Source organism: Antennarius striatus, chromosome 18 (genome assembly GCF_040054535.1).
Source record: "Antennarius striatus isolate MH-2024 chromosome 18, ASM4005453v1, whole genome shotgun sequence".
Classification (NCBI taxonomy): Eukaryota; Metazoa; Chordata; class Actinopteri; order Lophiiformes; family Antennariidae; genus Antennarius; species Antennarius striatus.
The window spans coordinates 7,810,062-7,821,543 of NC_090793.1; the positions used below are offsets into that span (position 1 = coordinate 7,810,062).

Consider the following 11,482-nt stretch of genomic DNA (forward strand, 5'->3'; position numbering starts at 1 on the left):
TAAAATGACATACAACATGCGCATGCTGTCTCTGAATGAACAATTCTGCAGCTAATAAAAATTCTCTAGTATGTAAAAAAAAAATTTTAGGAGACAAAAACATTTGCTTCCAGACTTGTGTCGACATTTTAATACAGCGAGGTTTGTTAGTGTGCTTTATAATGAACCTGAATCATTTATAGTCAAGGTTTTTTTTTTTTTAAGGAGCGGCTATTGCGTGTGATGTGATTTGGGTGATGACGCAGTGGTCAGGTGTTGCTTCATATAACGAGGGGAGCTGTCCGAGCGCTGAAAACACAGACCGACACAGAGAGAGGAGAAACGCACACATTCACTATTGACTGAGCTTCATCGCCAAAGGTAAGAGGCATATTTTATTTTAAATAAAATTCGTTCTCATCATTAATCAGTAAGTTTGTCTAGGGTGTATTCTTTTTACATTCGCTTCTCGTTGACGTATAATAAATAATAATAATAATAATAATAATAATAATAATAATGGCGTTTATCGGTTTATGGGAGAGACAGAACCGAAAAGCAGTGAAGGCAGAATGGTTAGTTTTATATATTAGTGAAATAACCACAAGACGGTTTGCTGATCGGATGAAATGGGATGGGGTTGCCAATAACAACGCGAGGAGTGACTCATTCATAGGTGTGAATGTCTCCTCGCACAAAGCACAGAATGGCATCATTACCGAGTCGGATAGGAAGACGATCCCACATCACAACACGATCACTCGCTTTTATTTCAGGTGCTTTCGAGTAAGTTTTAGTGTAAATGAAGAAAGCCTCGGTTTGGTTTAGCTTCTTCTGTGGGTTTTTTTTTTTTCATGCTTCTCTTTAAATAAATTTTCGTTGTTTTTGTTTTTGATTGCAGGTAACAAATAGCCTGTAATGCTGCATTTCCATCACAAGTTGCCCACGGGGGGAGCCGTGGTCCTGCTCGCCGTCCTCCTCCATGGATGCGCCGTGCTGGCCGCGTCTCTCCCGCGCCACTACAGGCTCCGAGGCGGGAACACCGAGGGGCAGCCGGCCGCTTACCCATCCAGCTCCGACTTGATCAAAGCCCTTGAGTACATTGAGAACCTGAAGCAGCGGAGCGGGGGCCGACCTGAACCTGTGGATTACGACGAAGTGGACAAGTTCAGGGTCCTGCTTCAGCTCGCCTCGCAGCAGGACGAGGGTCCAGGGGACAGTCAGCCCGCACCCAGCTTACAGAGGCAGGACAATCCCGCCGAGCAACTGATGAAAGCCCTGCTCAAGTCTCTCCAGGATCAGGCAGGAAAAGACACAAAACTCAGTCCCGCATCGGTACCCCGGAACGACCGCCGCACGCACCGACACCGCACCAAAGAGACCGAAGTCTCCCCAAACCCACCGGCAGATTATGGCAATTTCCCCAGACCCCACAAGAAATACCCGCTGATGTTTGAAGATGAGGAGAACACAGATGCTGCCAAGAGGGCCACAGAGGATCTGGATGAGCAGTACACGCCCCAGAGCCTGGCCAATTTACGCTCCATCTTTGACGAGCTGGGGAGGATACCCACAGTCTCTGGCCAAAAGAGAAATGTTTTTGGGGACGATGACGATGGGGAAGAGGTAGGATTCCCTCTGAGAAATCAGGCCTACGAGGATGTCGCCGGAGGAGAGGAATGGGTCCCGATGGAGGAGAGGGAGGAGACGGAGGAGATGGTCAACAGGAGTCACGAAGAAATGGATCGGGCGCTTGGTGACCAGGAAGAAGCTGAGAGGGAGGAGATGCAACGTCGGGCGAGCCTGAACCAAGAGGATGCAGATGATGACACTAAACTGGTAGATTACTACCTACTGAAAGTCCTGGAGATGAGTGACCAGACGCAGAAGAGAGATAACACCGGAGAGCAGAGAAAAAGACTGATCCGCCCCTCCATTGTGGATCCCCGAACAGTGAAGGAGTTGCTGGAGCTCTCCTTGAAGCTCCACGTCCCTCCACAGGACCTCATCGACATGCTGCTGACCGAGGAGCTCAGGAAGCTCCATCGCGACCCCCAAGCCTCGGCTCGCTTCACGACCAGCCAGAACCCCAAGATCAGGTACTTCAGCCGCAAACTGCCTCTGAAGAGTAAGTCCGCCCCGGAGGACATGGACAGAGAGGACTTTTTAGACATCATCGGTGTGGAAACTATCAGCAACCAGTACCCTGTGGTGCAGAGACCACTGAAGACCTCTTCATCCTCCAGCATAATCCCAGTAGCATCCAATCCTGCTGCAAATGCAGGTCCAATGAAAATACCTCCTCCGTCCGGGCGCAGGGAGAACCTCTTTTTATCCGAGCTCAACAAAATGCCCCTGAAACGTCAGGCCAATGCCGATGGTGCCGATGACGACGAAGACGATGGAGATGTAGAGGACGAGGTGACCACCTACCTGGCGGCTAAAATCCTTACAGAGTACCCCAACACCATCACCAAGCGGGACACGCAGGCACAGCTGAAAGGGCAGTTCCCCTATGAGCTGTATGAGCGCGCCCTGAAAGACTATCTGGGGCAAGCCGACGATGAAAAGAGGCCAGTGGCCAAGAGGGAAGTCCAGATGGCCACAGAGGAGAAAGTTAATCCCACAGAGATGCAGGTGAAGGAGGAGATGATGGCCAACACATCCGCCCCACAGATCGTCAAGGAGGGAGAGGAAACGGAGCACCGTGAAAAGATAGCGGCCGGGATGTAGCCGGATTTCCAGCAGGATGCAAGAAGTCATGAATATAGTATTTATACAGTCTCAAAAATTAAGTTTGGTGGATGTGATCTAGTTTTAAAAAAATCTGTTATATGAACTATAGCTGGCATTACTAATATCACCTTAAAGAAAATGAACTATTTAGTCTTAACGTATGTTTTTAAAAGAAGTCCCTGTTTGCTGCAACAATTCTACAACTATTATATCATCTTAGAAGATTAAAGATGCGCAAGAATAACACGGCATCCTTTGAGCACGTTTGTCACTTAAATTGCCTATAAATACATCGATTAAAGTTGAACCACAGTGGAACCCATATTAAGATTTTGTGATGTTCTTGGAGTTTTCTTTAATAGTGTTTGTAAAAGCAGAAAAAATGCCTATATTTTCAACTATAATCAAGTGAGTAACAGTAAAAACGCTTGTTTTCCATCTATGGCAAATGATTTTATCCCACATGTGAATATATCAGTGAATTATAAAGTTTAATGTCAACTGGGCCTATAGAACACAAGCATATAGCAGAATGATGGAAGTAGGGTTGTGGGGTTTTGGTTGGGGCAGGAAGATAGGCTGAAGGGAGTGTTGTCATAACGCTTGATATATTCAGGGTAAGTGGATTTAATGTTATATTATGGATGACTATGTCCAAGTAAAAATATCAGACCGTCACCTGCCTTCCAACCTTTTCATACTGCGAAGCTCTGTATCGTTGGCCTACCAGTGGTTGTGCTATGTATGCTCATTTTTAAAACCATTTTGTACATGTTCAATAATGTATGATGAGTCACAGATAAATAAAGCATCAGCGGTAATATTTTTCTTCCTGCCGAGTTATGTTGATTTATTAAAATCACACCAACCGCTAAAAAACCTGTCAAGTCGAGTTCCTGTCTTTTAATCGTGGTGATTCTATAGTGTCACTGGTTTTTGTTCCACGACCAAGAAACCAAATGAGTTGTTATTGTCAAGAGCGATAAGTCGGAGGAAACTGTGTATCAAAATATTTTAATCCTAAATTCAGATTTTATAAAAAGCATGACATTCACACCTACACTAGAGCAGTCTCTTTAAAAAAAGACGGCTGGTCCCACCCACACACACAAAAATAATCACAACCCAAACTTAGATGTTCCATTTTCAGAATACAAAACACCAAAACAATCCCTTATAAAATATGTAATAGAGGCAAATTCTTTTTTGTTTTGTTTTTTGTTTTTAGAGTTGCACGCTTTTCCCAAAATTAATCCCTGGGTGGTTTTTTTTTGTGTGTTTTTTTTTTTTTTTACAAGGAAAGCATTTACTTCCATTGATATGCAATTCATAAAAGGAAAATCACTTCATGGTTCTAGTGCTACCCTATCCCTTGATTACTACTTCGTGTCCATTTCAAAAGAGCAGTCCATGTAAAAACAACCAAACTCCTCTTCCTCCTTTTCCTCCTCCTTGAGCAGACGACTGCAAACAAACGAAGGGCAAGCGTTCCTTAAATGAGCCCGACTCTTCTTTTAGAAAATGTGCAACAGAATCAAAGCAAATTCCATTTTCATAGTTAGAAAAATGGATTCACGCACAGGACAATTACTTCCTGTATTCCTTCTTGATGTTCCAGTCTTTTTTTTTTTTTTTTCCTTGTGGGTTAAAATGCAGGTTTGCTCATGTACTCCTCCATGGTCTGAAAAAAAAAATGCAGAAAACAGCAACAGTTGTTAGACTTTTACAAACACACACACACACACACACACACACACACACACACACACACACACACACACACACACACACACACACACACCACCCGCTATTGAATGCTGAGCACACTAACATTAGTTAACTAACACAAGCAGAGCATCTAACCTTTCTGTCCATATTCAAGGTCATCCAAACAGCTCCACCTCATACCAATCACTGTTGTCATCCTGAAGCGATAATGGTCAAAATGAATGGGAGGCTACTACACTGCACACACAATCCAACTCTAGATTAAAAGGTGTTAGTCAGCACTACCCAGAAGCACAGATTCACACACCCAGCTAACTACTGTACCACACAGAGCCATGATTCTACAGGGTGAGAGGGAAGCATCAGCCCAAACACTAAACCTATGTCATGTTCCAGGGAAATCTGTCTCTCACTCGCAACAACGCTGGCAGACAGTAAGAAAAAGAGAGATGAGGGGAGGAGGGGGGCGGGGGGAGGATGTAGAAAGGGGGAAGAGTTAAGAAAAAAACAGCAACACAAAAACAAAAATCGATCAAAACAAAAAGGGGGGTAACGGCGCATGTACACAAGTCTGTCAGCTACAGGAAAGTCAAGAAGGCACACCAGGGACTCCGCAGCACCACCGTTAATTAAACTTATCATTACACTGACTACACACTGAAACAGAAGCACTGATACAAGTCCCCATCCTAGAGTTTATGCAGCATTCATGCTAAGGATTGTTAAGTAAAAATTTATAAAAGAACCGATTTCAGAACCTAAGCAGGTCAAAAAAAAACAACAACAACAACAACATGTTGCTTTTTCATGCCTGAGGCATGCAACAAAAGTTACATGCTCCTTGTGACACTTTGTGTCGTGCCGTGTATGAAGCCAAGAGCGTCTCACCTCTTGCAACATGTCTGAGGCGTCGATGCAGCGATTCACAGTCTCTTTGGAGGTTTCCTGTATTTCACCTCCCATTACAAACTCATCCAGGATAAAATAGGCCTTCTCAAAGTTAAAGATTATATCCAACTCGCACACCTGGGAGGAGGTACGACGGTGGTTATTTGTGTAACAGAAACCATCCGATGCACTTGTGATTTCAGATAACGTGACGGAACGACTAGGCTTCAGGCTACGGCAGCATATTGAACAAAAGTTAAGTTAAACACGTTGAAATACATTGCCAAAGTATTTGTCCAGCAGCTCCACGTAGCGATGGATGATCTCCAGGGCTAACAGCTCGTTCTCCTGGTTCTCTATGGCCAAGCAGAAATAGAGGCTAGCATACCTGAGGAGAAACACAGATGATGCACAGTTGATAGAAATATTTGTGGGAGATATATTTCTTTTATATATGCATCAGGTGGAGCCCTGAGGGTCTATTGTTTAAGAAGTAGATCAATTCAGACTTGTTAAAGAAATATGCGAGGGCAGTTCCTACCTTTTGTAAATAATCTTCAGGTCTTTCCAATGCAGAAAGTTGCAGGAGCGTGGGTGCCGTGCCAAAACCATGGAGGTCATGTCCCTGATGATTTTCTTCTTCTCACGCTCCGCTGTCGGCGTGAACCACTTCTGCAGACGCAGCTTACCCTGGCGACTGAAGAGCAGCAGGAAGCGCATCTAAACACACAGACACAAAGTCAGGTTAGAGCAGCGAATGGGATGCATTTTCAGGACCAGGAGTGCGAAGCGTCAAATGGGTAGTCATCTGCCGTCATGGTTACTTAAGGAGTAAGCAGACCAGAATGTGAAGGCCAAAGCATCTGTGGTTTTGAAAAAGATCTAAAGGAGTTGGGTTTCTGATGCTTCCCAGCTTCACAAATAGCTTTCGCTGCATATCGAGTAGGGAATTGATTCCCACACCACCTTTAAGCCTTCCTCTAACTGTTGATGGACGATGGGCTGAAAGGCTGGATGGAGTGTCATTTTGCTGAGGTTGTCCTTCTCTAGATGAAACAGCTGGACATATTTTTGTGTCTCGACATCTCAGTGCGAAATGTAAGATTTCCAGGCTGTAGAAACATTGATTTCCATTCTGAGTACAAGCTTTTCTGCTTCAAGAGTCTTTTAAAAAAAACATTACTTCCTTCTTCTGTCACCTTTAACAAGAATGTCAAGAGTGGATTGCTGTGTTGTCTGAAAGTTGGAAAATATCCAAATGCAGCAACGCTGAGCCTAAGAAAAAATTTCCTACGCAGGGTAAACAAAACTGACTAGACTTGGAAAATCCAAGATACACCTGCACTGAAACAACTCGACTGAAGTATGGATCCAGAGCAAATAAACCAGTGGAAACAAAGAAGTGTGAGTTCTAGCTCATATTAGATTTCTCTCTCTGTTCTGCTGCGGTCATAGAAAAAGACTTATTGAGATCTTTTATCCATGAGAACAAAAAAACAAACAAACGGTTGCAGTACTTTGAAATAGGTTGAACATCTATATATGTGACAATTCCCCACCAGAGGAGGTGAAGTTTGTGAGGAGTGAGGAAGTTAAACAGCGTAAGAAGCGAGGACACGTGTACCGAGACCATCTCAAATGATCGCTGCTTTGATGAACTGACATACCGGGATAAAAAGATTGACATCTGCAAAATAAAATTTAAAAAAAAATGCCACTGCAGGGCACCGTGACCAGACAGAGCAATGCACCGGATAAGTTGCCATGGTGATAAATACTCACCATTCCACCAATAGTGCATCCTTTGAAGATAAAAGAGTGACAAACCCCTTGCAGAAATTTAATGTTGATTTTTCTACATCTCTTTTTATGTTACTAAGCACATTTTAAATAACCATTAAAGGTTAATAAGACTATGGCTTCGCGCAAGGAAAAATAAATAAATAAAAAAAGTCCAGGCCTTTTTTTTTTTTTTTTTTTGGTCAAACCCGATCGCCTTTACATAGATGACGTCAGACATCATTTGAATATCACCAAGTGAAAACGTCATGACGAAACCAATTTAGGTCATAGATAGCAGAAGACAAATAACAATTCAAAAAGACAAACATCACTGACATTGTGTTGTGTGTGTGTGTGTGTGTGTGTGTGTGACCTCAATGTATTAGTCTAGAGCAGGGCAGGGCTCGGAGTGATGAAACCTGTTCTGTTGTGGTGGGGGTTGGTACACACCTCACTCTCAAATCTCTCTCATAAATCTCTCTCTAATATACATTAAATAATTTAAACACTTAAAACTGTCCCTTAAAAGTTGACAGCAGAAACCAGACGCAGCTACCGACGGAAGCCTAACAAGGAATTAAAAAAAAAAAAAAAAGGTCAAGACGTGAAGGAAGTTGGGTAGCGCCTAGCTTTAGCTACCTGCCAGCGCCGACAGGTGCGACAGGTGGAACCGCCTCGGAGTCGAGCTGAAAAAAAAACACCAAACACTCACCATTTTGATGCTGCCCCACCAAATACGTTCGCAAGCGCTACTCTAAAACACGGCTTGGTGAAATTTAACTGGTTACAATGGGGTCAACTGGTACCGAGAACATAACCTATCCGTCATCCAACACCGACACAAGGGAGGAAAGTTAGTTAACTCCGCCCCCCTCGGCAGGAGGAGCGGCCTGTCCCGGAGTCGTCAGCAAACCGCGCGACCGACTGGATTTGTTGGATCGTGTTTAGTTTTCAGCCTATGGGACGTTTTCTGACCGATCACGTGACAAAAGGACGCCTTTTAATGAATGAGCTGTTTAAATTCTAACCAATGCTGTTTTAACTGTCGAGCTTGAGTGTTATTTTCACGCGGAGTCCGTGGAGAGCAGGAGGCGCTCCTCGTAGCCGCCTGCTTCAAAAGATCTAAGGGCTGCTTCAACAGAGGAGAATGGTCCTTTAAAAGATCTGATTTCATGGAAATCTCTTTTGATGCCAAACCGACGAATAATCACAAGGCAGTGAAAATAACATCAATGTTAGCGGTAAAAAAAAAAAATAATTACGAAACATCTTTTATGGGCGGATTGCATAAAGCGCCCCTCGCTTCCGGATTCATGTAACACTGGTTCCTGACAGTGTTCGACAGGGACCGACGAGCTGTGGACTCTTCTGGGCTTCTTGTTGTTGTTGTTGTTGTTGTTGTTGTTGTTGTTGTTGTTGTTTTCTGTCAGACATGTCTCTGTATCGGAACACCGTTTGGTTTATGAAAGGAATCAACCAATACACAAGGTCAGTCACTTATTGAATCCTTTTCTTACATCTTATTTATGAGACATGTTATCCGAGGATTCTTTGAGTATTAAAGTCACTGATAGTTCGACATAGAATCTTGATTTTTATGTCTAAATATAGGATTATATTATATTATGTCCTTAAAACTGCAAACTAATGAATATGTAGGTTCTGATCACTGTTTGACTCTCACATCGCACACACTGGTCTTCTGTGCAGTTACAATAGTTCCATTGTGAGCAGATGTTGACATCTACAGCACTTGACTCCACCGCTGCCACATTATGTCACCATCCTGTGATTCTGTCATCAAAACAAGAACAGCCTTTAACTTTTAGCTCATGTTTAGCTTCTCTGTGCCCTTAGGAGGGGTTACGAGGTGGCATCGAAAGACTTCGATCCCCAAGCATTGGATGTGTCCACCGCGGGGAAGTCCTTCATGATCACCGGGGCCAACAGTGGAATTGGCAGGGCGACGGCCATTGCCATAGCAAAGAAAGGTGAATGTCAGGATCAGTCGTCTTTATCATACTTCTTACTTATGTTGAAGCCTCACGTCTGTGTTTCCAGGTGGGACAGTCCACATGGTGTGTCGAAACAAAGATAAAGCAGAAGAGGCCAAGGAGGACATTATCAAGCAGTCTGGAAACACAGTAAGTGATGAACTCTGTCCACATCTCATGGTTAATGAGTAAGAGCATGATCCTCATCTGATTGCTGCAGGAGATACACGTCCATATTTTGGACATGTCAGAGACACGCAAAGTCTGGGAGTTTGCCACGGCCTTTAGGAATCAGCATGCATCCTTGAATGTGTTGGTAGGTGTCCCACCTCTCCTTTAATCTTCATCTCACCTTGGTTATCGGAGCTGATGGTCATTTCCTTGTGTCAGATTAACAATGCAGGTTGTATGGCGCACAGTAGATCCGTAAATGCAGAGGGACTAGAGATGAACTTCGCCACCAACACCATGGGTGAGACCTCATTCTGAGGGTCACACACTGCCATGATGCTGCATATGTGATGTTGTTAAACCTGTGACTCCGTCTCTTTAGGGTTGTACCTTCTCACTAAAGGTCTCGTACCACTTCTCCAGAAGAGTCAGGATCCCAGGGTGGTACGAACATTACCACACAAATACACATCAACACGCTGTGGATGGCATCATTCCGATTCTTGTGTACACTCGAGAGACAGTTGTTTAAATGCAGTGTGGATCTCTTCTCCCTGAATACTAGATCACTGTGTCTTCTGGGGGCATGCTGGTCCAGAAACTAAAAGTTGATGATTTGCAATTTGAGCGGAGCTCCTTTGATGGTGTCATGGTTTACGCCCAGAATAAGGTAATCAAAACTATTAACTCTATTTGTCTCCCTGGGGTTGGATTTGTCTGTATAATATGCATAGAAAAAAAATACATTAAATATAAATGCAAGTGGAATATGCTGCACCACTGAGCGCTGTTGATGTTTCCGCACAGAGACAGCAGGTGGTGCTGACACAGCAGTGGGCCAAAGAAAACCCAGACATACACTTTTCTGCGATGCATCCAGGCTGGGTCGACACACCAGGTACTGACCGATATATTAACTCTTGATTGAAAACTGATATTTTTATTTTGTATTTTCCTTTTATAAAAAAAAAAAAATTTAGCTTGAAAATAACGTTTAATTGACTCTGTATTCATGCCGCTGTTCTCTCCATCATGTTCACCTTTCTTGATAAGTGAAAATGGATATATTTATCTCTTCTGTGATCAGAGGTTTTACTTGAAGTGAACTTGTCCATTATTCCTGACTCTTCTGTCTGCAGTGTAAATCTTTGCTTCCATTTAATTTTTAAACGACAACAGGCCGCTCTTTGTTAACATTAACCCAGCATAAAGAGACTGATCCTGTTTTATTCCAGCTGTTTCTACCTCGATGCCTCAGTTCCACCAGACAATGGGGGAGAGGCTACGGACTGCTGAGCAAGGAGCTGACACCGTCGTGTGGTTGGCCGTGTCTGAAGCTGCTGGCAAAACACACAGTGGACAGTTTTTTCAGGGTGAGCAGCATGATGACTAACCTGTTCTTTGGCTACATGTGGATGAGCTCCATTTATTGTATTCTGATATGAATCGAGTCACCACATTCTCTGGAATCACTCGTTTGACTGCTCTACAGATCGTAGGCCTGTTCCTGCCCACCTACCTATGGCCTGGACTCAGAGCTCTGCAGAAGAGATTCGTCGCTTCACGGATCAGCTTGAGACTCTGGCCAGAAACATTCAATCACAATCTGACGCACAGCAGAATGCAACCCAGAACTCCTCCGAACCTCAGTCTGTCTGAATTACACTAGAGTTGTTGATCCATGAGAGGATTAGGTTCTGAAGAGGCTGGCATAACTGTCATGTTTAGTCTTGTCATTCTTCAATCCATTTAGCAGTGTTATGAAGAGACATAGCTCAGCACCACCTGATATGTGATCTCAAAATGTATCTATCATTCAAGAGTAAAATAGAAGGCAATTGGCCTCCTTTTGATAATATTTAGCTACTGTTTGCAGAAGTCATCTCTAAGTGACAATGATTTTTAACTTGAGGCACCCATGGAAGATACTTTGGATAAAGGTTTGAAGCGCAGGTACATTTAAAAGATGTTAAAATGTTTACATACAACTTAAATATTAGGGTAAATGTAAAATCCAGTTTAAAGTAAAAAAAAACATTTTCATGTGGTCTCAAAATATTAAGACTTATACTATATATGAAAATCACAATGAGTAAAGCATTTCTGTGAAAAACTACGGAGTATCAATACTCATTTTTATTTCTGTCTTATAATAATCCACATTTGTTGTCTTGACTACATTTTTATACAGTATTCAAACAAAA

General features: G+C 43.2%; 3 protein-coding genes across 4 annotated transcripts; 2 read left to right on the plus strand and 1 right to left on the minus strand.

The window, feature by feature from the left end:
• The first annotated feature begins 278 nt into the window (after positions 1–278).
• On the plus strand, positions 279–3,571 carry scg2b (secretogranin II b). Its single transcript, XM_068339928.1, has 2 exons — positions 279–360; positions 881–3,571. The coding sequence occupies exon 2, from the start codon at positions 898–900 to the stop codon at positions 2,710–2,712; it is 1,815 nt and encodes a 604-aa protein (XP_068196029.1). The 5' UTR covers positions 279–360; positions 881–897; the 3' UTR covers positions 2,713–3,571.
• Positions 3,572–3,713: 142 nt separating this feature from the next.
• ap1s3b (adaptor related protein complex 1 subunit sigma 3b) lies at positions 3,714–7,979 on the minus strand. 2 transcript variants are annotated; one of them, XM_068339930.1, is made up of 6 exons: positions 7,826–7,979; positions 5,873–6,051; positions 5,611–5,719; positions 5,332–5,469; positions 4,579–4,640; positions 3,714–4,396 (listed from the first exon to the last, which is right to left on the minus strand). In XM_068339930.1, the coding sequence occupies exons 1-5, from the start codon at positions 7,826–7,828 to the stop codon at positions 4,599–4,601; spliced, it is 471 nt and encodes a 156-aa protein (XP_068196031.1). In that variant the 5' UTR covers positions 7,829–7,979; the 3' UTR covers positions 3,714–4,396; positions 4,579–4,598. The 2 variants fall into 2 exon arrangements, with proteins under 2 accessions (XP_068196031.1, XP_068196032.1); XM_068339931.1 differs by lacking the exon at positions 4,579–4,640 and having other exon boundaries at positions 7,826–7,978.
• Positions 7,980–8,036: 57 nt separating this feature from the next.
• dhrs12lb (dehydrogenase/reductase (SDR family) member 12-like b) lies at positions 8,037–11,324 on the plus strand. Its single transcript, XM_068339929.1, has 10 exons — positions 8,037–8,601; positions 8,971–9,104; positions 9,175–9,257; positions 9,328–9,423; positions 9,498–9,579; positions 9,661–9,722; positions 9,844–9,948; positions 10,086–10,176; positions 10,514–10,651; positions 10,771–11,324. Exons 1-10 carry the CDS (start codon positions 8,546–8,548, stop codon positions 10,935–10,937), a joined length of 1,014 nt encoding a protein of 337 aa, XP_068196030.1. The 5' UTR covers positions 8,037–8,545; the 3' UTR covers positions 10,938–11,324.
• The last annotated feature ends 158 nt before the right edge of the window (positions 11,325–11,482 follow it).

Excerpts from the sequence above, each read along its gene's own strand:
- ap1s3b (XM_068339930.1), bottom strand. Across the intron at positions 5,720-5,872 it reads CTGAAGATTATTTACAAAAG|GTATGCTAGCCTCTATTTCT; the intron begins GTAGGAACTGCC and ends GTTTCTCCTCAG. Across the intron at positions 4,641-5,331 it reads CCTCAGACATGTTGCAAGAG|GATGACAACAGTGATTGGTA; the intron begins GTGAGACGCTCT and ends TTATCGCTTCAG.
- scg2b (XM_068339928.1), top strand. The coding sequence starts at position 898 with ATGCTGCATTTCCATCACAAGTTGCCCACGGGGGGAGCCGTGGTCCTG.
- dhrs12lb (XM_068339929.1), top strand. The coding sequence starts at position 8,546 with ATGTCTCTGTATCGGAACACCGTTTGGTTTATGAAAGGAATCAACCAA. Across the intron at positions 9,258-9,327 it reads TCAAGCAGTCTGGAAACACA|GAGATACACGTCCATATTTT; the intron begins GTAAGTGATGAA and ends TGATTGCTGCAG. Across the intron at positions 9,424-9,497 it reads ATGCATCCTTGAATGTGTTG|ATTAACAATGCAGGTTGTAT; the intron begins GTAGGTGTCCCA and ends TCCTTGTGTCAG.